This window comes from Oryzias melastigma, linkage group LG5, assembly GCF_002922805.2.
Source record: "Oryzias melastigma strain HK-1 linkage group LG5, ASM292280v2, whole genome shotgun sequence".
Lineage (NCBI taxonomy): Eukaryota > Metazoa > Chordata > Actinopteri > Beloniformes > Adrianichthyidae > Oryzias > Oryzias melastigma.
Genome location: NC_050516.1, coordinates 33,759,649 through 33,783,662, shown reverse-complemented (window position 1 = coordinate 33,783,662; position 24,014 = coordinate 33,759,649). Strand labels below are relative to the sequence as shown.

General features: G+C 41.0%; 2 protein-coding genes across 3 annotated transcripts in view; both read right to left on the bottom strand.

Moving 5' to 3' along the window:
• Positions 1 to 271: 271 nt before the first annotated feature.
• On the bottom strand, positions 272 to 7,168 carry mapre1b (microtubule-associated protein, RP/EB family, member 1b). Its single transcript, XM_024270411.2, has 7 exons — positions 6,969 to 7,168; positions 5,435 to 5,559; positions 4,631 to 4,776; positions 3,343 to 3,544; positions 3,134 to 3,243; positions 2,283 to 2,435; positions 272 to 1,854 (listed from the first exon to the last, which is right to left on the bottom strand). Exons 2-7 carry the CDS (start codon positions 5,553 to 5,555, stop codon positions 1,810 to 1,812), a joined length of 777 nt encoding a protein of 258 aa, XP_024126179.1. The 5' UTR covers positions 5,556 to 5,559; positions 6,969 to 7,168; the 3' UTR covers positions 272 to 1,809.
• Positions 7,169 to 9,576: 2,408 nt separating this feature from the next.
• The window catches only part of LOC112145504 (DNA (cytosine-5)-methyltransferase 3B), a 28,240-nt gene continuing 13,802 nt past the window's right edge, over positions 9,577 to 24,014 (bottom strand). The window contains exons 7-23 of one of the 2 annotated variants that reach the window (XM_036212069.1): positions 23,522 to 23,598; positions 22,498 to 22,626; positions 22,204 to 22,311; positions 21,935 to 22,076; positions 20,291 to 20,794; positions 19,082 to 19,126; positions 18,913 to 18,992; positions 18,651 to 18,763; positions 18,383 to 18,566; positions 16,310 to 16,394; positions 14,808 to 14,953; positions 13,909 to 13,990; positions 13,666 to 13,814; positions 12,783 to 12,868; positions 12,560 to 12,629; positions 12,368 to 12,489; positions 9,577 to 11,061 (exon numbers count right to left, since the gene is read on the bottom strand). In XM_036212069.1, the coding sequence (XP_036067962.1) occupies positions 10,848 to 11,061; positions 12,368 to 12,489; positions 12,560 to 12,629; positions 12,783 to 12,868; positions 13,666 to 13,814; positions 13,909 to 13,990; positions 14,808 to 14,953; positions 16,310 to 16,394; positions 18,383 to 18,566; positions 18,651 to 18,763; positions 18,913 to 18,992; positions 19,082 to 19,126; positions 20,291 to 20,794; positions 21,935 to 22,076; positions 22,204 to 22,311; positions 22,498 to 22,626; positions 23,522 to 23,598 (2,336 nt within the window). In that variant the 3' untranslated portion in view covers positions 9,577 to 10,847. Of the gene's footprint in view, positions 11,062 to 12,367; positions 12,490 to 12,559; positions 12,630 to 12,782; positions 12,869 to 13,665; positions 13,815 to 13,899; positions 13,991 to 14,807; positions 14,954 to 16,309; positions 16,395 to 18,382; positions 18,567 to 18,650; positions 18,764 to 18,912; positions 18,993 to 19,081; positions 19,127 to 20,290; positions 20,795 to 21,934; positions 22,077 to 22,203; positions 22,312 to 22,497; positions 22,627 to 23,521; positions 23,599 to 24,014 lie in introns of both variants that reach the window. The other variant, XM_024270776.2, reaches the window with a different exon arrangement.

Below are 24,014 nucleotides of genomic sequence, written 5' to 3'. Positions count from 1 at the left end.
AGACGGGCGACATGTTCATAGTGTACCCGGCCTTTACCCAACAGTAGCGAGGATAGGCTCCAGCAACCATGTGAGGATGATGGAAAGTACAAATAAAATGATTAAAATTAATTTTTCATTTGTTAAAAATAGAGTTGAACCACAAAGACAGAAACTGTAGCCTCAGGTTTTCATGGATCCTGAAGAATTTTAAAACGCTGTGAACTTTTAACTTTAAGCTGCTCTACATTAATTGGTGTGAGTGAATATGTAAGAAAAACAAAAGCCAGCATTGACTAACAAATACTGTTTTAATGTCCGTACAAAAGGTTTTAGGAAAACCGAGTCAAGCACAGCAACAAACATCAAATAAAGGTCGTCGGCTCGTGGGAGAAAGCAGTCATTTGAAGCCGTTTCTCTGGAAGTGGGACTGTTGCACTGGATCTGAGACATCCTGCGCCGGAGCGTCTGAATTTACCTAACTCAACTGGAGATCAGTCGACTAGAACAGCAGCACGCCGCCGACGGCAGCCTCTACCAAGCCACGCAGACGTCGCTCTCCACAGAAGCCGCTCCGCTCCGATTATACACTACAACGACAAACGTTCATAACAGATGTGGGATGAGGGGTTACTGTTCATTTCAGCAGGAGCTAAATGGAGACAAAGTCTGTGTTTCATATCGTTTGAACGATGAAAAATACAATAAAAAGCAGCACAAAAGAGCTGCAGAAGTGAAGTATTCAAAGATCTCAAAGTTCTGGTCAAACGGCTCCAGAGAGAGCGTTACAAAGGACTGTAGAAGATTTAGAAACGGGCCACAGTGTTGTCAAGGTAAGGAACAAAGAAAGGAAGGTTTGGCGATGTGCTGCCGTCTTCTCCTGTCAGCAGGAGACCCGAGCAGCTCTGCAGAGAGGAGCAAACGCCCACAGATTAAAGCTCCAGATTTGAATTGCATACATTCTTGAAAAGAAAAACAAAATAAAAAACCCTAAAGAAGGCAACCATCAAGAACGAGAAAAGACTGAGGCAGTCTTCACCAAAGGCTTCTTCCTTTGAAGACTCGTGGAAATGTCTCAACAGAGGAGAGAAGACTTCTGCACGTGGAAGTCAAGGCATAAGAAACGAACAGGAAGTCCTCCCTGATACCTTCAAATGATCCGATTTGGAAACATTCAAATAATAGAAAGAAGGAAGGAAGCGGAGGAGATGGTTGTTTCGGAATGAGACAAACACCAGTGTATCATAAAAAATAAGGCGGCTTCACTCAAACATTTGAGAACCAACATCCGTGAGGAGGAGGAGTCTGACAGACGGGAGCACTGAGGGGTCTATAACCCAAACCTTAGGGGCACAGGAGTTTTTGAGCTCTTCTCCTGCACCTTCATCACCACTTTTTATACAATCTTCATTTTTGAACACTTTCAGATTCATAAACTCTTAATTTAATCACCCGTCAGTGCAACCATCTCCACGCTTCCTTACATCCAATCCAGCCTTTCGTGTTGGCAGTGTTTCTCAGCGTACCCCTTCAAATGTCTTCTCCGCAGAAGTTTGTGGTTCTTCTGGAAGAGCGCACCGTTCTGAAATGCGATCGATAAAAGTTGAAAGAAAAGGCACAAAACGGCTGCAGAGCCTGAAGGACGACGAGGGGTGATCGGATCAAAGAGGCCGTCGGGGTCAGACCGGAGATTAAGGGGGGCGGGGTTGCCAGAACGAGTCTTTGAGGGCGGGGGGCACCGGATCGGTGCTGAACAGAAAACCAGTCTTTGCTTGGGGAGGGTCTCTAAGTGGGTCGCAGGTGAGAACGTCGGTTGCTTGCAGTCTTCAGTTAAAACTCCTCCTGCTCCTCGGCATCTGGAATCACAAAACCCTCCTGGACACAGAGAGAAAACAATCAGCCAACGGAACCGTCAGGGTTCTGCTCACTGTGGGGAGAACCAGAAACCTCAAACATCCCATCCAGATCCGTGTTCTACAGCTTCTGTAGTGTTCAGCAGACTCGACAGCGTTTGAGGGGCTAAAGGATTCTTAACCCTGAATCACTAAAAACCAGGGGCGTCTCACAGGATCCACATCTCAATAAACGGCCCAGGAGTCAATACATAAAGGATTCAACTAACTTTTTGATTCAATACAGTCCGATTCTTTACCAAAGCCGTTCTGAATTCTGCACACGTGATCCTGCCTAACACGTCATTTTGAATTAGAACATCTATCCTGATGAAACAGTCATTTCTGTAGAAACATTTAATTAAATTAAGCAAAAAGTGAAAACCTCCTGCTGGAGGTGGAGACACTCACGTCTGTGGCGTAGAGGATGTCTATGATCCGCTGCAGGGTGGGATCGCCTTCTCCTTCCTTCTCCTGGCAGATCAGCTCAATATTTCTCAACTTTCCAAAGTAAAAGTCTCTTTCCTTTTCCATGTCCTGAATGGTTGATTTGAGGATCTCGAGCTATTTGAGAAAATGAAAGAAATAATGAAATCATTATACTCGGTCATTAACCCTTTAACTGAGAAAAAAAACACAAATAAAAAAATCACCAAAAAGGTATTTTTTTCTGCTGCTTATTGCCTTGATATGGAGCCCCAAAGGGGAAATTGAAGTAAAAAAAAAGAAAGAAAAAATGTAACTATGTAGGGCCTCCATAAAAAAAAATATTTTCTTGTGCACGCCAATTACTATCCAGAATTTTTTTTACTCCAATCTAAAGAAAAAATAAACTCTGGTTTAAAACTGGCGCACACCAGATAGTAACTGAAAAAATGTTTTGGTAAAAACTGAAGAAAAAAAGTTCTGGTTATTATCAGTTGCTATCCAGAAATGTTTTTTTTAATTAAATTTTTTGGAAAAAAAAATTTTCCCCAAAAGTTTTAGTAAAAAAATAAAAACTAAACTAAAAAAAATTACGAGTTACAAACTTGCTCACCGGATATTAACTGGTGCATATCAGTTCGTAGCCAGAATTTATTTATTTTTACTTAAAATTTTAGGGGAAAAAAATGTTTTTGCTTCAATGTCCCTCTAGGGGCTCCGTAGATGAGGGGGTAAGACACACAATCAATATTTTTGAAAACATGTTTTCTAAATATGCTTTGCCATTTGGTTGACAAGGCAGTTAAAAGGTTAATTCTCTTTTGACTAAATCTGACCTCATTAAGGAGCTCCGCCCTCTCCTCATCACCCCCACCCATGCCCGGTTTCCTCGCACTGACGGGGGCCACCTTTGGAGCCACCTTTGCAACAGGAGGCCTCTGAGGAGCTGAGGATGAAGATTCACATCAACTACATGGAAATGCGTCCATCATTTTGAAGCCTGCTGCCCCTGTGGGGTCTGGGTGTGAGGGGGCGGGGCGCTGACCTTGGCTGAGGGCCTTTTTGGGGGGTTTGTTGAGAGCGGAGGAGGTGGCATTGAGTGCGGGCATGGCGTCCTGGCCCTGCCTGGCCCCCACTGGGTCGTACTCCTTCCCGTCATAGTTGGCATCGAAGAACTTCTTGAACCACTGGACGAACTCAAAGTTGTCCTGGAACTTCCCCTTCACCAGTTTGTCCACAGGGATGATCTGGAAACACGGAGGCGAATGAAAACGATGCAGCAAAACATTCTGGACAGACGAGGCAGGGACCAACCTCAGCCGACCAGCAACAGTTTTTTTTAAACAATTAGCACGATCAACGTACTTCCAGTAGATTCTGTAGGAGAAAAGCTGCTCATCGAGCCGCTTTTCTCCTACAGAATCTACTGGAAGTACGTTGATCGCATTAACGGTTGAAAAGGTGTTATAGGCTGGTGTTAAAGGGTTAACTCCTGTTTCTAAATTGATTTAAACATCAATGTTTAGGTTCTGCCCTGCGACAGACTGGCGACCTGTCCAGGGTGTACCCCGCCTTCGCCCATCAGTAGCCGGGATAGGCTCCGGCGCCCCGCGACCCCGAAAGGGACACAGCGGTCAAGACAATGGATGGATGAATGTTTAGGTTCTCTACCTCCAAACTAAGACAAGTCTTTTCTTGAGCTGCGTTCACACCACAGCGAGTCATCAAACTGGGTCACGGAGGGACAGAAGTACTGCTGAAAGCGTCCGTCAGTTGGATGTATCTTCTGCAGTAGATGTAAACTTCACTGAACAGAGTCTCTGAATGATCTCATGAACCCAAACGTGGATATGTGATTACTGATGCTTTCATAAATCTCTTTATGCTTTGAGCATAGGCGGCCGCCTAGGGGGCCATCTGCTATATTAATTTCCTTGTTGAACAGTTTGACTCACCATTAATGTCAAGCAAAAAAAAAAAACAATTTTAAAAACTTTTAAAAGTTTAAACAATTTTTTTGTGTGTTTTAAATAAATTTTTATCCCGTTCAGCTCGTGACCTACTGTGTGTTTTGGATTTTGGTGCGAATGAGTTTGACACCTCTGCCTTAATTCATACTTCTGAATTTTATGTTTTGGTTCGTATTTGACCCAAAATTGTGTCGTGCATCACAGTTTTCATGCACGTTTGAATGTTGCCATCACGGTACAGCATCAGACCATCATACTGTGAATGACGGAGAAAAGAGCCAGGGAACCTTTGTATTTGTTCATCTATTCTCTCGGATGTAAAGAAGTGGAGTCTGCACGCGTCAGGCGGTCATCACATCTTACTTTGTCGACACCCATCTTTTTGAATCCAACTTGCAGGAGTTTGAAGTTGTGGATGTACTCGTGCTCCAGCTTGGCTCCAAACTTGACTTTCTTCAGAGGAATTGAGTTGGGGAACAGCATGTCCATGAACTGGCAGTACGCAGCACCTGGACAGCAAAACGGCACAGATCTCAGAGAATGGACACATCAATCAGCTGGAGATTCATGTTTTAGCAGAGCAGGACGACGAGGGCGATACATGAGCAAAATTTTTTTTTTTTCGAAGTGCCCAAACTGCTTTCACTGAGACAAATCCAGCAGCAGAAGAAAACAACTGCAGCTGATCTGTACATAGTAAAGTCTGGCTCATCTTCCTTTACCTAAACGATCAGTATAAAATATTAAACATCTGAGATGGTGGACGCTCAGACTGAGTGGAAACACTCTTATACACTCTGCTGTTTGTTTCCTCACCAGTGAGTCAGCTCATCCCCACAGGTTAGAGAACAGCTTTGATATCCTAACATGTGATCAGCCAAACCATTGTCTGCTGCTGCACAGACCTCCGCCTGACACCACAGACCTTTAATACAGCTTTAACAACCACTAATTATTAAGATTAACAAATACTATTTGTAGGGAAAGCATCAATTTACATTTGAATTATCTGTATTTTTTTGTTGTTGTATAATTTGTTCTTTTTTTTTTTTATTAGATTGACGTACTAAAGTAGAAATCTTAGGAGGCCATCTTCATCTACTGCTACCAAAACTAGTTAGTTTCAAAGACGTGCCTGGTCCTTCACACATCACCTGAAAGCCTTACCTGTGCACAGCATCTCGATCTTGGTGAGGTTCATCTGCAGAGACTCGTTTATCCAGACCAGCATGTCATGGCGGCTCAAGTTCTCACTCGTCACCGAGGTGGCATAAACGTTTACAGCCATGCTCCTGCAGACAGAGGAGAGGAGCTGACCAAAGACTGAGTGCACATGAAAATAGTTTTGATGGTTTCAAACTGAATTTTTTCCTGTGATTATCAAATCTACAGATGCTAGTGGAGTTTTTGTTGAAGGAGAATTGACAGAATCAACGGGATGATAAACCCAGAGGACATAAGATGACAGGAGGGACATTAGATTCCCATGAATTATTTTTGCATGTGTGTGACGTGGTTGTCCAGCTTTACATTTGACTGTCAAGCGCTCCGTAATCTCACTGAACAGTGTTTTGTATTATTAGGAGAGCTGCTCTCCTCCTGTCAGAGGAAAACGTTTTGCTGCTGAGGAAAAAACGTCAATCTTTTCATGTTAATTGTGATATTTCATAAAATAAAAAAATACAACATCTGTGCTAAATCGATATTTAATCCGACTTTAAACTGAATCGGTAACAGTCAGGCGCGTGAAGCTGCGGTCACGTGACATCCTGATATAAAGTCGCAACCGATCAAAACAAAAACTACAGAAAATATAAAATACTAAACTTGAAGAGTGAAGATGCAAAAATAAATAAACACTTATTTTGTTTTATTTAAGGCTTTAGATACACATAAATAACAGTTACTATAATCGATCGCACTTTATTCCGCACCGATAAGATCTGAAGCTTTTATGAAACCGTGTTTGGAAGATCGTGCTGACTGACTGATTAGTTTATTTATTTTGATCATTAAATGATTTCATTTATTGGGTAAGGTCCTTCCAAAGTAAAACAAGTTTCTCGCCGCTTTAGTTCATGGCCCTTCTGGGTAACCGAACATGACCATGAGAACAACATGTCTACCGTTTCCATTTTAAAAGCCAGCTTAGTCATTATTGATGCAAAAATGCTCAATCTGATACGAATAAGAAGGAAATGTTGAAAACAATAACATGTAAATTCAACAATTAGCTGAAGACAACATGGCTCCGGTCTCGCGGAGGAAGCTAAAGTTAGCGTTAGTTAGCCAAACAAAAGACGCTGCTAGCCTCGAGATTGTTTGAACACCCAAATCAACAAAGTGTGTGATTAATTTAATTTTCAAATTTAAGGTCATCATTTCGCTCTGTGAGCCGATAACGGCTGAGATTCAGCTCTCCAGAGAGCGATGTCATGCTAACGCGTCTGTTCGCCCTCAGCGGCTCCACACCCTGATCCTCCAGCAAAGGTTACCGCCTCATCCGCTACTTTTCATCTGGAGTCTTCAGCTCTGAGCCGGGGGTTTAAAACGCACTGACTCGAGCTAAGAACGTATTCCAAAATTGTTAAAATTCATATCAAGTTATTTCAGAAGGCTGGAAAGATCTAACACTCCTTCCCTGCTCCCCGTTAGCCGCAGCCCGGCAGCTAGCATGCTAACACCCGGGACCGTCTTTTACCTGGATTCGATTATCTGTCACGGTTCTCGAATACGGCGAGTTGGGTTTGTTTCGGTTCTGGTTCCGTACGCAATACAGGTCTGTGTGTTTAGCTGTAGATGCTACTTCTGCTTTTTCCCTCGTAGCACTTCACCACTTCACGTTCACTCTGCCGGTAGCGGAAGAACCCTGGTGATGACGTCGGCGACGCAAGGCCCTAACGTCATTACGTTCAGGGCGTAAGGAACGCCCCTTCCTCTCACTGGTTTAATTTTTTTATTTTTTAGATCACCAATGTGACCAAAAATGTCTGAAACAGGGATGCACTAAATGATAAATAAACATACAGTTTTGACTCTTCTTTTTGGTTATAAATCTAAAGGGAGGAGCCTCTCGAGAACTCACATTGCTTTTTAAATGAAATAAAAAGCATCTGGAAAGCATTTTATCATTAAAAATTGAACATGAAGTCTATAACAGCAGACAACAGCTGACTAACCACTAAATGGCAACACATTCAACAGAACAGCCGTTTTTCCATTCATACTTGTACTGTTACTTTACTTTAAAGCAGGAGTCTGCAACCTTTACCATTTGAAGGTCAATTTCTCACTGATCACAATCCAGGAGCCACAAAGTCTAACTTCAACATGTAGAGAAAAAAGACACGTATTTGTATTTATTGTTACTATACTGAAGTAATAATAAGTACTTCAGTATAGTAACTGAAGTACTTAGTGTATTTCAGTTACAACTATGGTAAATATAAATGAACAATGTTTTTTTTTACATAAATATTTATGAAGAGAACATTTTTTAAAATAGAAAAAAAGGACTTTCGTTCAAAATAATAGGATAGGATCACGCCAAAGAGGGAAATATAGTAGTAGGTTGTGTGATGTCTTGAGTGATTAAAATAAAATACACAGTTTTATTTATAATTAATGGTGAATCTCAACCAAAAATCTGTGAACCAACTAAAATTAAATTAGAACTTATTTAACTGAAGCCTATTTTAGGACAGTGTGGCACATATAAAATCCTTGAATTTTCTTCAATAATCTACTTTAAATTCCAGTGTGCCTTGTAGTATAAATTCAGGTTTTGCTTTCCGTGATACACAAAAATCTGTCACATTGTTCAACTATGGTAAACTACAAATCCAAATCACTTGATTGGTTCTAGGAGCATTATGGGTATTGTAGTCAGGAGCCTAAACTGTTTCTAAATGAGTTAAAAGAAAGTTTGACTGTTTTGACTGTTTTGCTTTGCTAGATGCAACATATAGTCCAAAGAATACTTCAAATTAAAAGCAACATATAGTCCAAAGAATACTTCAAATTAAAAGCATTTTATGATTCTTCAACACGAAGGCCACAAAAGAGGAGTCAATGAGCCGCATGTTGCAGACCCCTGCTTTAAAGCAATGTTGTTGTATTTTTAACGAAGGAGAACACTGAAACAAAAATGGATTTTGATTTGATTGATTTGTTTATCTCTTGAAATTTATTTATTTTTCCTGCCAGAATGAAATCATGTCAAATCATGAATGTATAACAACAAATATTTTACCAAAAAGCCCTGAAGTCATTTATGTGTAATTGAATATTTTAAATGATCTTCAGCTTTTGCCTAAAATTAAACATTTGTAAACAGGTTGAGCTAGGCCTATTTTACAAAATCAAACTTTGCAATTTTGCTAATGACAATAAAATATTTTTGATTAATACATGTCCATTCAGGGGGCTGCATGGTGGGACAGTGGTTCGCAGTCTAGCCTCACAAAAAGTCCCAGCTGGGTCCTCTCTGTGGAGCTTGATCATCCTCTTTGTGGGCTTTCTCCTGGAGATGCAGTTTCCTCCAAAAAAAGCATTTTTTTCAAAACCGTTTTTTCTCTTTCAGTCATGGGGCTGTCGCAGTTTACCTCAGTCACATCATAGTTCACTGATGGTTCTAAATGTCCTGGAGTCCATGTGTGTGGCCTTGCTACAGACTGGGAACTTGTCTGGGTGTAGCCCACCTTCAGCCAACAGTAGATGGGATAGGCTCCAGCAACAAATTAGCCAAAAATGTTAGCATGTTGCTAAAATATTAGCTAAACCCCAAATTAGCATAAAAAACCTCAGTAGTTGCCAAATTAGCCAAAAAAGCTAGCTTGTTGCTTGACTACTAGCTAAACTCCAAAATGGCCTAAAAAGTCAACTAAATTATAGTTAAAAACGTTAGCCTGTTGCTAAAATATTAGCTAAACTCTTGATTAGTCTATAAAAACCTCAGTAAATAACAACTTAGTCAAAATCATTAGCCTGTTGCTAAAATGTTAGGTAAACTCCAATATTTTTAAAATTACTATAAAAGATGAAACATAGCCTATGAATATATTTAAAGGCTTGTTGCTAATCGACTTAAAATTCTGAAATTTGAAGGCTTTCTCATGAATCTCCTATGAGGCATATTTTGCTCAATATTTCAAAAACTATAAAGTTTATGAATACCCGCTCTTTAACATAGAAAATAACCAAGTCAGAACCTTTCAAATGATGCTTTTCAAAATAAAAGCTCAAGTGATGCCAGGAACCAAGAAAAACCATCATTCAGCTGGACTGTTAAAGCTTCTGAAACATTTTAGGACGCTGAAGACAAACTTCAACATTTTATTGATTAAAGACCATTCTTACAAAATTTTATTTTGTTTACACACAGAAAAAAAGCATTTCTAATATTGAGATGTTCAAATAGTGGTTAGATTCATTTCCATTCAGAAATGTCTTCAAGGAGCAGCACTCACAGTGATTCACTGACAGTAAACTAACATCATTCTGAAAAACAACTATTCTAATCACTCATCTAGATCTACTTTTGTGTAGCTCGAAGACAGAAACGGCAACAAAAAATTAGGAATTGTTTTTTTTTGTAGACAACCAGATGAAGACACCAGCAGATTCAAACGCAGCAGCTGAACTCCCAAACATCAGAAGCTCTGGATGGATGCAGGAAATCCAGCATCCGGACACTGTACAGCAGAGCTGGGCAAACCTTCAGCTTCTAAAATTTGACCGAAAAATCATGAGAGGAACATGAAATCTGGACGACTACATGAAAATTGATGTTTTAAAACAGAACATTTTGGAGTTTTTATGAAAAAGACTAACTTTTGCTCTTATTTTAGTGCCAGTTGCACCAATGGGTTGATGTTTAAAATCTACATGGGGTTGGAATGATCGGAAAAATGAGTCAAGAAAACATGTGAATATCAGAAATATAGCAGATCTTCCAAAACCACATGATTCCAACCATTAACACGATAATTCCAGCTGATTCTGAAGGAGAAAAGCGGCTAGATGAGCTGCTTTTCTCCTTCTGAATCTACTGGAATTATCGTGTTAACAGTCGAAAAGTTACAGTATGTTAAAATTTTGTGTTTAAGTGTCACCGGCGACGCCTCAAGTGTTAAAGGGTTATCAAGATTCCAGTTTGGCGGGCCGGATGAAATCACTTTAGGAGCTCCAAGTTTGCCCAACTCCACTAGCAAGTATCCATACATTCATCTTGAGAACCTCCTGAATCCCTTTGGGGGTCTATGGGGGTGCCTGTTGGGCAAAGGCGACTTGAGAGTAAAATCATTAAATTCCAAAAAGGTAAAAGACAAATACATAGAGAATAAAAAACCCGTCTGACAAATGAGTTTCCAGTAAATTCCACTTTGGAATTCTGTTTTTCACATAAACTTTTTGGCTCAGATGCATGATTCGAATGACTAATGACAAAAATCCCTAAAAAACTAACAGTTTGTTGGTTAAAGTCCAAACTGTAAAAATTCCTAATTTCCCTGAAATGTTTTTCCACTTGGGAGCTAAAAGGCTAAAAACAAAAGATGATGTCATCATCATCCCAGCTGCTTCAGGCCTGCCAGGACGGAGGAGGACATGGAGGCGTGGCCGTAGGAGGCGTGGCCCCGTTCAGAGAAGGCAGCTCCTTGCAGGTGAAGTAGTCCTTGAGGGGAGCGAAGAGGTGATGGATGACCGGGACGCTCCACGCCTTGCCCAGCACCTTCTGCCGTTGCTGTCGGTTCATGTTCCTCACGTCAGTGTAGTGTTTGGGAAACCCAAAGATTCTGGTGAGAAAAAGACGTTGGGGAATAATGATCATTTTTATTACAGTCATAACACACATTTCTCTACGGAACTCAGAGAGGGAAGTTGGATTGGTAAACCGGGCCCTGGTGGTTGATTCCCTCTGCTGTAGCTCTCTTGGGTTTAGATTAATTTTGATACGCTAAATCTTTTAGATTTTTTATCATCGCTATTATCCACATCAGCTCTGGGGTTTTGTTCTCTATTCTCATTTACTTTACCTCTCCTCTCTATTGTTTATTGTATTTAGTTTTCTATGCTTCTGTTTGGTGCAGTGTGATTCACATGTTGTTCCTCTTTCCCCACTCCCCTACGGGAGGGCGAGAGAGATTTCAGATTCCTGGTGGATCATCTATGCTCCTGTTCTTGATCATGGACCACGCCTCTGGCTCGCCTTGGCCGTGGACCACGCCCCTGGCTCGTCTTGGTCGTGGACCACCGCGTCTCTGGCTCGTCTTGGTCGTGGACCACGCCTCTGGCTCGTCTTGGTCGTGGACCACGCCTCTGGCTTATCTTGGTCGTGGACCATACCTCTGGCTCGTCTTGGCCGTGGACCATTGCCTCTGGCTCGTTGTGGCTGTGGACCCCACCCCACCTGTGCCCCAGTCCTATCTGAATGAACTCTATTCAAATATGTAGTTGTAGAGTTAGCTAAGTTCATTCTTCGTTAACAGTCCTGGTAAATCTATTGTCCGTCCTGGGATAGAATCTCTCCTTCATCAGGACATCCCTGAGGTTTCTTCTTTTTTCCTGAATCAGATTTTTTAGGAGTTTTTCCTCACCGGGAAGGAGGGTCTAAGGCCAGGGATAACTAGTTTAATTTAATCTCTTTAGTTTAGCAATCAGCTTTTGTTTACATTTTATGACCATCCATCTGCTTCTGTACATGAAGCCCACTGAGGCAATTTGTTTGTGAGATGGAGCTATATAAATAAAATGGAACTGAATTATAAATCAAGAACTTTGTGTTTGTCTAAAAATTGCTTTATAAATAAAGTTTGATTTGATTTGTATCAAACAAGCTGACAACTCACACTATGCAAGGTAGAAACCCAGAGGATTAAAGACTTCACTTACTTTTCATCACAGGACACACAACACAAATAAAACATACAAACACACTCAAGCACGTACACTCAAATATGCTCAAATACTGACAAACATACTCATAAAAATAAGGAATATACTCAGATATTTTCACATAAACATACTTTGACAAATACAAGTATACTCAGACACACACTAATACACAGATGAACACACACATGCTCACAAACAGACATGTACCTTTCCAGCTCTGTGATCCACAGGTTGTCCTCTCTGCCGTTATGAAGAACCGGCAGCAGTGACACGTCTTTGCCCTGCTTCAGAGAGTTGGGGTTGGTGGTGATGGTTCTTACCTTGGTCACCTGGAACAAACACATCCCTCGTGTCGTCACACAGTACGACAAACCTTCTAGAAGGAAAGCAGAAACTCACCCGGGCTTGTCTTCCAATCTCCAGACAGTCCTGCAGAGTCAGCTTGTGACTCTGGGAAGCTATGATTGGCCTGATGAAACAACAATCAGATTTTCTCAAGTTTTTAATACAAAGTGAACCCATCTTGAGACTGGAAGAAGTTCCTCTCTGTGAATGACGTCATGATGCAGCTGCTGCTTCTTAATGTGATATCCTGCAATGCATTTTGTGAAAAATGTCTGACCTGCTCATTCCTGGTATGTTTCCCCAGAAGCAGCGAGCTCTGTGAGCAGGGCTGACTTTGACGGCATCAACCAGCACAGGGTTACACTGCAGAACAGGAAAAGCACAACAGTCGTCTGTAGAGGGCGGCTGGTGCGACCCGGCCCGGGTACCAACGGAAATATACATTCACAGAACATTTTCAAAGTATTTTTGATGACTTATGACTCATCTGCTATTGGAACAAGTTCTATCATGTAGACATAAAACGGTGAAATGTTGACTTTAAAATCTGAGGGTGGATTCAGACTGGAAAGGTCCATTTATCTGTTGAGGCCCAAAACTATGGGACCTTCTCCTGAACCCCCTAAATCTGCTACACTGGAGAACATTCAGAAGATCTGATCCTCACCTCTGGAACTCTACAACATGAGATCCACACCATAAACTCCCAACAAGTGACTGAATCAAAAGCTTTGGACTCATTTTTTAGGTCAGCCTTCAGCTTTTATTGACTTTATACTTAATTTTTAGCTATATCTTTGTGCTTGTTTTGAATCCATCTGGAAGGCAGCTTTAGTTGCATGACCTGCTAGACAACTGATGGGACTTTAACTTTAAATGTCTTATTTTAGAAACATTTTCTACAGAAAACCAAAGTAGCAGCCAGTTTGGTTTCACTGCACCACCTGCTGCTCCTACAGGGACCACAGAGGGCGACAAAGGTTTGGTTATGCAACAGCTCACAGGATTAAAGCTTTGGGGGAAAAATAAAGAGTTCTTACAAATTCAAACAAGTGAATTTCAGTCATTGTGCTCACAAACGTGTTGTGTATCCAGACATAAAGGGACACAACTGTACAAAAGCAGAGGAGGAAAGAAAGAAAGAAAGTTCCAGAACAAACCTCAAGAAAGCGGGAAATATTGACTTTGTCGTGCGTGTTCATGAAGACCACGTTCTCGTAAAGCCAGAAGAAGGGTCTGGGATCGTCCTCTTTGGGTTTCAGCAGCTGGAGGATGCGGTAGAACTCAAAGAACAGTCTGCCCGTGCCCTCTGTCGGACAGCAGAGCAAAGGCAGAGAAAATAAATAAGGATTTGTCTAAAAAACGTCACATCCAAACTGAAAACATGAACGTACCATAGAGACCTTTTCTGATTGGATTTACAATGGACAGGTCGTTACAGGGGCTGCCACCAATCAGCAAATCAAACGGACCCCCGGCATCCAGCTGGAAAACCAAAGAGAGCACAAACCTGCTCGTCATTTCAGTCAGTGCATCATGGGAAGGTTTGCCCCGCCCCTTTCAACTAAAATGAAAGGACAACACCAGCAGTTTCTGTTCTCTTTGAAGCATCATCAATTTCTGTTTTAAAAATCCTTTTCACACACACCTTTCTGCCTTTGCTCAACAATTCACGTTTAAAACAGATTCCTCACCAGAAGTTTCTTCACAAAGTTTGAACCCTAAATCAAATGAGCGTTTCTTAACCATCGCTCAACTGGCTCACAACAGACTACCCCCGGCAGTGATGGACTCACTAAGCTAGCTGATCGCTGCTAGCTTCGCAGATAAAGTGTTTGTGTTAGTCTGGGGGCGGAGCAGACTCTTCCTGGAGGGGGCGGTTCTCAAATTGTGATGTCAGCATGTGAGGACCCGCTCGTTTTCATGGGTATGGGAGGGGCTGCTGTTGAGAGTGGAGGTTTTTAAAGGATTACTCAGAAATGCGTAAACGGATCAAAAGTGAATGTTTATAGTGAGGATTGAATAGGATAATACACTTAAAAGCTCAAAAAGTGGATGTTTCTTGGTTTGGCCCTTTTAAAGTGGTTTGTGGTCCTGACAGTCCTCCATCATCTGGATGCTGAGAAAAGGAGCCCGCCCCGGTACTAGCAAGGCTGACCTCATAACGTGGTTAGTAAGTTTAACAACAATAAACACATTTAATGTAAACAGATTTGAACAACAGATCCTACCTTCTCTACAGGGACTTTCCATGTGAAATAGAATTGGAAACAAACAAACAAAACAGCAAAGCGTAACGTACAAACTCCTTGGTGATGAACCTCACATCCCCGATCTGGAGGATCGTCCCGTCATGGTTGACTGTAGAAACAGCTATGGAGTCCTCACAGACCTCTGAGGCCACGTATTTCTCTATTTTGAATCCTAGATCCTTCAGCACCAGGTAGCCTGAGCAAAACAAGATGGTTTAGAGTTCATATGTGGGGTTGTTAAAGGGCTTTACATACACACAACCTTCAACACAAAACACTCTGAGGGTGCAGTTTCAAACAGAGAGAAGAACAAAGTTTGGATTTAAACATAGAACCAGAACATCTGAGTTCATCAGAAGCTGCTTCCATGTCTGAGCAGCTTGAGCTTGTGTGGTTCTGACTCCTGCTTTCAGATGTAAATTGAAGGAGCTGCACGATTTCCAACTGGTAAACAGCACAGACTTGTGAACAGTATTTCTGTGGTTAATTTCTTCTGGTTCTGGTCAAAACTTTGGCAGAAAAGCAGTTTAACGACAGAGCTTCATAAAACTGAGTGTCATCTGCATAACTGTGGTACAGAACATGAATGGTGTACATCAGTGGTCCCCCACCCCGGGCTGTGGAATGGTACCAGTCTGTGGGACGTTTGGTACCGGGCTGCAGAGAGAAGAAAACCTGACCTACATTTCTGTTTAATTTATATAATCCTGAGGACTTTTATTTTGAAAACTACTGGATTCTCTCCACCACATCATGTCAAGTTGGTCAGTCACCTGTTGAACATCCTTCCTCTATTTTCTTAAAGCCTCTGCACTGGCCGCTAAACTGAAACCCCCAAACTAGTTAAGTTAACAAAAGATGTTTCTAGAATGTTTCTTTTAGCAGAAAAGATCCAATTAGGAAACAGAAGAAAAGTCTTGGACTTCAAAATAAAAGAAATCTGCATTTAATAGTCAAAAACCAGGAGTCTACACTCAAAACAAAAGTGGATGTATTTTGACAGTTGTTCCTACAGACCATAATAATAATGCAAAATATTCAGTATTTGACTGTCTGATGTTTCAAGGTTGCTGCTAATAAAGTTGTTTCAGTTTTCAGTCGGTGTGTTCATGTTTATTTAGAAAATACCAGTTTTAGTCACTTTGTTTTCTATTTGTACCGTCAATGTCTGAAGTTGGTGTTTGATTGTTTATCTTTCACTTTGACGGTTGTGGGTTAGGAAAAAATATTGATCCCATTTGAATGGTTTCTACATGAAATCTAGAGTTTAAATCAAGTTTAAAGCGGCTGTAGATTCTTTACAAAGGATGAAGATAAACTTTACCCTCAAAAACCAAGAAAAAATAAAAATCAGACGCCCACTTCAGCCTCGTACAGGAAAATACTGTCTGACATTAAAACGGTTCATGGCCTGAAAAAGCTGAAGACGCTGCTCTGATCTGAATGAATGTGAACAGGCTGAGGATACGAACACATTATGAGGCAGACATACAGAATGCTTCTTTCTATTGCTTTTAAAAATGAACACCCAAACTTTAGTTTTTCCTCTCACCTGTTCCAATGCCATCAAAGAGGGACAGGACTCGGACCGGGCGGCGCAGACTGGCAGGAATGGAAGGGTAGACCCGATGAGGCTCCTGTGAACAGATCCACAGAGTAGATAGGATAAAACCAAAGTATTCTGAGGCCTTTGCCAACCTTTAAAATGAGGAATAATTCAAATAACGACTATGGTTCTTCACCAACCTACAATTTCACTATAAATAAGGGGTGTAACGGATAACAAAACTCACGGTCCGGATCGTGTCACGGTTTTATGGTCACGGTTTGGATCATTTTTCAGAAGCCTAAAATTACTTATTTGAAAAGCTGTAAAACGAATATTTGAGAAAAAAATATATAAAGTACTTCAAAGCATAAATACACACTCGCACATATTTAAACTAACAAAAATGTAAAAACATGCAGCTTCTGATTACATTTACATGTCTGGAGACCAAATCTACAAAGACTGATAGAATGATGATCATACAATTTTCTCCATCCCCTTAAATGAAAAAGTTCAACTTAAACTTTTATTATTTTTGCTATTAATTGTAGTGTTGAAACGAACTTTTGGGAACATTTAAATATTTCAAATAATTGTTATTCTCCATAGCGCAGACGAGGCACTGCCATGCCCACTTTTCCTGGTGATTTTTGACCCTTTTGGCTTGCCGTACTGCCTTCCCTTGATGGCACGTCTCTGTTGCACGACAGCAGCAGCAGCTCTGAAGCCAGGCAGTGAGACGTGCACCGATGCTTACATTCAGCTCATCAACATAACTAAATCTCTCAATATCCGCGTCCTCCGTGACGAGATCCAGAAAAGTTTTTGATGGGAGCTTCTCAACCATGTGGAGGGAGTTTCAGGTTAACAGGCTTTTGGAGAACCATCAAGAAGAAACGTTGACGGTGTTAAAACAAAGACAGTTTACAGGAATTTGATGCCAATTGTATTCGGTGTGAACAGACGATGGATTTTAATAATGCGTGTGCGAGGTATGCAGTGGCGGCGGGATGAGGTGTGTGTTTGGGCCGAACCGTGGCCAGTAATCCGTAGAGATCAAGGATTTGTTACACCCCTACTATTAAGCCTAAGAGTTTAATACTGCAGTATAGTTATCAGAGATTTAACTGTAAGACATCCACCTCCTCTTTTGTGTTCAATCTGTCATACAAGTCCTCATGTGCTCTTCGTTTGACCTCCACCTTGTGCTGCATCTTCCTGTCTTGATCCTCTTAGCGCATGTGTCAAAGTCAGGGCCCTGGGGCCGGATCCGGCCCTCGGGGTAATTCTATCCGGCCCTCCAGATCATTTTATTTTATTTTTATTAATGACCCGATGTTATCTTGCACTTATTTCTAACTTGTACAATTTTATGGAGAGTCAAATATTGGAATTTGATTTATTCTAGAATAATATTCCTGCCTTTTTATTATTCATAATTATGTAAAAAAATTACAGTTTTAAAGTTTTAAAAATTGTAATTCTGCTAGCGTTTTTGGAATATTTTGGCACTTACTAAGATTTAGGCTATTTTGGAGTTTAGCTAAAATTTCAGCTACATGGTAGCTATTTTGGATAATTTTGGCTTTTTAAAAGTTTTCTAGGCTAATATTTACACAGTTGCAGTTTTGGGTAATTTAGGTCTTTTTTTTCCATTTTGAATTTAGCTAAAATATCAGCTACATGCAAACTGTTATGGCTAACCTAGGTTTTTTAGGCTAACTTGGCATTTAGCTAATTTTTTAGCTGGCCATCAGCTTCAGCGTTTTCAGCTATCAGCACTAGCATCTATAGCATCCAAATTCAGCTTACAGCATTCACACTAGCATTATCGCAGGTAATGCTGTATATCTAGCTCATAGTTATGTTAAAAATTACATTTCTAAAGTTTTAAATAGTAGTTTTGGAGTGTTTAATAAATGTTGATCCTGTTCGGCCCGTGATCTGAGGTGTTTTTTTTATTTTGGCCCCCTGTGTGATGAGTTTCAGACCCCTCTCTTAGAGCCACTTTTTCTTAACGAACCTTTTCCTCTGAACACGCTGAACTTCTCCATTCAAACTGTAATCTCCACTTACAAACTCTATGGCGCTGTTGTTAGCAAACATCTCCTGCACGCGGATGCTCCAGTCTTCTCTAGGAACCAGCGCTCCCCGAGGTTCATGAGGCTGACACAGGAAGCAGATCCACGGCTCCAGCAGCTTCAGGGAGTCAAAGGTCCCCGGACCAGCGAGAATGTTCAGGCAGTCGTTGCAGTACGATCTGCAGACACAGAGCAGACAAGTTCAGTCTGATCCAGCAAAGAAGGAGAACTTTAGTAGCTGCAGGACAAACGATGGAGTCCACCTGCAGCAGCTGTCGTTCCCACACAGGATGACCTCCATCCCGTAGCAGCAGATGGTGCAGTAGGACTGATAGCCGTCCTGATCGTACCGGTACAGAGTTTCTGTGAAGTTATTCTGGAAAGACACGCCTCCTTAGAGTCAGTGATGTTCCTGCAGCTCATCTGCTCTAATTTCAAAAGAATTTCCACAGAACCCACTCTAGACCCTTCTAAATCTGTCGTTTCACTCTCTAGTACGCATTCACAGAGTTGGTGGGTCTTTACCTTACACTTCAAGCACAGGCTGCCTTTGAACAGAGGGTGGGATATCACCACATCTTCAGTCCCACAACACAAACAGAAACCTTCAGGCAGAAGTTAGAAAGAGGGAGAAGAAAGTGAAAAATCGTTCTTCACAGTTGAAGCAGAAGCCCTCACAGGTCATTGAACCCACCTTCAATGTTCAGCTTCATCTTCATGATCTTGTTAATGATGTCCTCTGAAAGACAGAGACGGACGGCGAATTATAAAAACAGAAACTTCCATGAGAACATCATGTGGTTCACTTCAACACTACATCACTCTGTGCTGCCTGAGTCAAGATCAAAGCTCCGCCCAGAACATTATGGAGGGAAAATACACCCATCCCGATTTGAGTGGGAGTAATTCTTGATTTGTGGGTAATTATTAATTATATCTGTTTAAAACAGTGAGGAAACGTCAAGTTTCACTAGATATTTTCAAAGTGGCTGAAAAAACTCTGATTACCCAGCATTCTAGCAGCATTTAAACGCATCACTTCCAGACAAATCTTGGAAACGAGAGAAGAGTCTCATATCAGATTTTTGGCTTTGTGTATGTGTCATTTTTGAAGATTTGTGCGTATAGTTAGTTTTAAACTGTTGTCATTTTAATTTGTGCATGTCTAAATTTCATTTTGTATTTTTTGTACTTATGCACAAAATGTATTAATTGGGTTACAAATCAAGAATTACACACACACAATTCGGGGTGAGTCTATTTTCTCTCCATAGAACATCCAAACTTTACAAATGTGCGTTTAAATTCAGACGTTTGTAGGGTTAGACCTACAAACGTGCAGGTTCCAGATCCACATGTGGCTCCTCTATCTCTCCATGGTGGCTCCTCGGTCAAACACAGAATAAGTCATGGAGACTGCTGACCCAGACATGTCGACCGTCAGAGTCAGCAGCTCCCCCAAACCAGAACTACGTAAAGAAAACAAATAAAAAAACCTGCAAACTAAGACTACCAAGGTCCAAACTAAAATAACAAAACCCAGCAGTGTAAGTCTGCTGAGGACAAAGAGGGAAAAAAGGACAAAATAAATGAATAAAAGAAAAAAAAATAGCAGTTTTTTAAAGTAAGGGTTACTTAATTGATTTAATTAGCGTTTATTAAATTTAATTAGTTAACTTAAATTGTTGGCTGAGGTGCACATAGATGACAAACTTTGCACATTTAGCAGCCCTGCAATCTTTCCTCCATCAGGAGGCAACAGCTGTTTCCTCAGATGCACAACACTATCATGGGCTCTGTATCTTATGAGACTTCCAGTTCTGGTTTCTACATACATGCAGATGTAACACGATTCACACTGAAATGGATGGATGGATGGATGGATGGATGTTCAGCTCCTTACCTCTAAGTTTCTGGTCAGGTTGCTGGTACACGTTGGTCACCTGGTTGACCTTGTTGTAAGCCTTGACGTAGCTCCTTTTCCGCTGTGGTATGAAGTCCGGCGACATGTCATCATCAAATCCATCCAGCAGGCTGCTGGTCTTCTTGGAGGCCTTCGCTGTAGCCCTCTTCTTCCCCCATCCACCTTTCCGTGGCTCAAATCCTTTAGGCCACTCCTTCTCCTCCTCCCTCGCCGCCACCTTGGACCATCCTTTTTGGTTTTTCTTTTCCCTCGTCACAGAGGGAGATGGTTTTACCCCTAAATCAAGCTCCCCGTGGGCGGGGTCTTTGGAGTGGGAGGAGTTTGGTGTTAACTGACATGAAAGTTTGTTTAATGATTGCGTCATTTCGTTTATTTTGGCCTGGATGGGAATCTTTCTTCCCTGGCTGGGGATGTCTGGGAGAGGAGAGCTTTGATGGAAGAGTTTCTTCTTCACTTTTGGTCTGGTGTTCGTCTTAACAACCCCTGATGAAAGATATTGTCAGAGTCAACAATTACTTCTAATAAGAAGAAAAAAGTGCTGTCATGAGTGAATTACCTTCACATAAACAATTCAAAAACACTTTGATGAATTAATCGTCCAAACCACAATTAGACATAAAGAATGATGTTTATCAAACCAACACATCCAGTACAGTAAACCTTCACTGGATCTCTGCATCCCTGGATTCTGTTCAGTGAGGTGAGCTCACCTGACAGATGGACTGACTGTAAACTTATGAGGTTTAGGAGTTACTAAAAAAACAGAGTGATCCTAGCATCAGCAAGATTTGTGTGTAAATGATGCTTTTAAATGCTGCTAGAATGCTGGGTCATCAGAGATTTCTTATTAGCCATTTTGAACTTAGAATGTGGATATTATCTGGTTAAACTTGACATTTTACCACTTTCTTAAACAGATATGCCGAATTACTAATATAAAAAGTCTAAATAACTATTTTTAAAACACTTGTTGCTTTGAAAGTAAAATATTTGGGGCTTTTTCCCGATAGATAGCAGGCGGCGCCAGACCCCCAGATCGTAGTGGGTCGATCTCTGCCCTGAAACAGTCCCGTATAGGAGGTGCTATCAGGGGAGGGAGTGCAGACAGGAAGCGATCAGTTCTGGAAAATATTCTAATTTTTAAAGTTCCCCATAATAATTTTTTACATTTATAAAACGTTCACAGTAGTGTTTTAATGATGATTATAAAGTTTTTAACCAAAGTGGTAAATGTCATGTTTAACCAGATTATATTCACAATCTAAGTTTAGAGCAGCTGATAAGAAATCTGATGTCCCAGCATTCTAGCTGCATTTAAACGCATCACTTATGGACGAATCTTGGAGACACAAAAGTCTCACATCAGATTTGTGTGTAATTTTTAAAGGTTTGTTCATCTAGTTTGTTTCAAGCTGTTGTGATTTTTATTTGTGCACGTGTAAATTGTATTTAGTATTTTTTTTTATCTAAAAAATACTGTAGTTGTGCACAAAATATTTGTATGAGTTAATAATCAAGAATAAGCACACAAAAATGTAGGTACAAATCAGGGTGAGTCTTTTCTGTCTCCATAGAATAACATCAATCATGTCATTCATGAACCATCAATATTCTTGTTCATACCGATATCTCCGGCTGCAGGTTTGAATCCATCTGGTCCAGTGGGTTGGAAGCCTTGTATCGCCCAGTCCAGCATCTGCTTCAGCAGCTCCTCCTTCTCCTCCAGAGGAACAGAGAACTGCTTCTTACAGCGCTGAGCTGCTTCCTGAGGGACAGGACGGTTATGGACACGCTCAAAGCTTTTTCAGTCTCTGAATATCTACAGTCTAATTCAAACATTAGAGTCAACACATGACACGGTCCTAAAGATCCGGGGTAAGCTGAGCACAGACCTGCAGGGATGAGAAGATGGCCTCTCTGTAGGTGACGAGGGTGACAAAGGAGTTGGGACAGAAGTGTTGGCTGAAGGCAGAATACGGCTTCAGACCATGCAAACTGATCTGAAACCACAAATTAAAAAAAAATCAAACTTTCACATTGATCCACAAACTAAACTATCTTCAAAATCAACGTTTCCGCTTCTGCAAGGAGGAGATCTAAAAACAGTCAGAGAAACTTTTCACCAAAAAACACATCCAGAACTGACTGTAACGAGACAGGAACTGTAAAGGGATTGGATCTTCTACCTGGGAGGACATTCCCTGGCCGTACCACTCCACCATCCTCTTCCCTGGAAGCTGCGGCTCTCTTTTGGAAGGAATGACGATCCCCGGCCAGGGGGCGAAGCCCTCAATCAGCCCCCACACCAGCTCCCCCTGCAGACGGATCACGAGCATGGACTTCTATGTTCTCTTTTTATATTAAGATGCTGTTGGAAGCCCAGTGCAGTTATCAGTAATCTGATCTGATCCTCAGGGATGTCTTTGCTGTTTTGTGGCGGATCTAGAACTGCAGCAGTTGTTTCTGGCAAAACGTGGTGCTAATTTGTGTTAGAAAACACTAACCATTTTCAAGGCTTACTTTACCATAATAAATGTGATTTTATTTGTCATCTGCATGAAAAAATACAGCTTAGAAAACCAAAATGAATGAAGATCTGGATGCAGGCTGTACAAGCAACTAATTTCCATTTTAATGACAGGTCAGAAAGCCCAATGTTGTTGCTGGTATTTGGTATTCTTGTAACTCCAGAGCTCATTTGTCTTTCAGCTTCTATATATTACTGTCACATATATACTTAACAGACAACTGAACATTTCTCAGAGAAAAAGAAGAACACAAACACTTTTTTTCACTCATGTTAGTCAGAACTAAACCATAAGATGCGGTAAAGTATATAAAAAAGGAGTGAGGTATAAAAAGATATCCAAGAAATTGATCATGTCAATCAGTAGCATATTTGTTTTATTACTTACAGTAAATATAAAATATCTTTAAAAAAATGTAATCTTTAATCTGGTCACTCGTCCTGTTTTTTCCTTTTTTCTAATCCAAAAATTAATCCAAACTGAGTCTGAAAAACCACGATCCGAACCGTGAGTTTTCTGATGTTTGTGCTATCCTTTACGGTCTCTGACAAATGACCAAGAAACCGTAAATGGGATCTATAAACTAATGAACATAATGTACAATGATTTTGACTTTTAAACCAAAACACTGAGAAAGAAAAACGTTCTAATGGACTCAGATCTCACGTTGAGTGAAGGTTACCTGCGATAATGCTGAGCTGGTATCCTCTTCATCACTCGTCACAACCAGCACCAGCTCTCCATGTTTGTTTACTTCCCCTGAACACAGACATGGTATTGAAGCTGCAGTTAGAGACAGTCCTCATTCTCATTGTTGAAACAGAGACGCATTGTTTGCCTGCAGCAGGACAAACAGGGCAGGTCACATGTTAGGATAGAGTCATCAGTCAGATTTCCCTACAGATACGGATCATGAATGTGTTTTCTGTATCCACACAGGAACAGGGACATTCTTATGCTTTTAGTTAGACCCAATCCTCTCTTTCTAAGTTCCCCTCCATTTGAGGGGGCAGTTTAAATGCAAGTCATGTCCAGGAAATGTATTTTTAAAATCCGACCCTCCAAACGGAGGAATAGAAAATCCTCCGGCGTGAGGGTAAACCGCATCACGCTGAGAAAGAAGAAGATGGCAGCAGAGGGAAGCAACATCATAAAACATCCAGGTCTAAATAGCA

Excerpts from the sequence above, each read along its gene's own strand:
- mapre1b (XM_024270411.2), bottom strand. The coding sequence starts at position 5,555 with ATGGCTGTAAACGTTTATGCCACCTCGGTGACGAGTGAGAACTTGAGC. Across the intron at positions 2,436-3,133 it reads GGGCGGAGCTCCTTAATGAG|CTCGAGATCCTCAAATCAAC; the intron begins GTCAGATTTAGT and ends TTTCTCAAATAG. Across the intron at positions 1,855-2,282 it reads ACATCCTCTACGCCACAGAC|GAGGGTTTTGTGATTCCAGA; the intron begins GTGAGTGTCTCC and ends CTCTGTGTCCAG.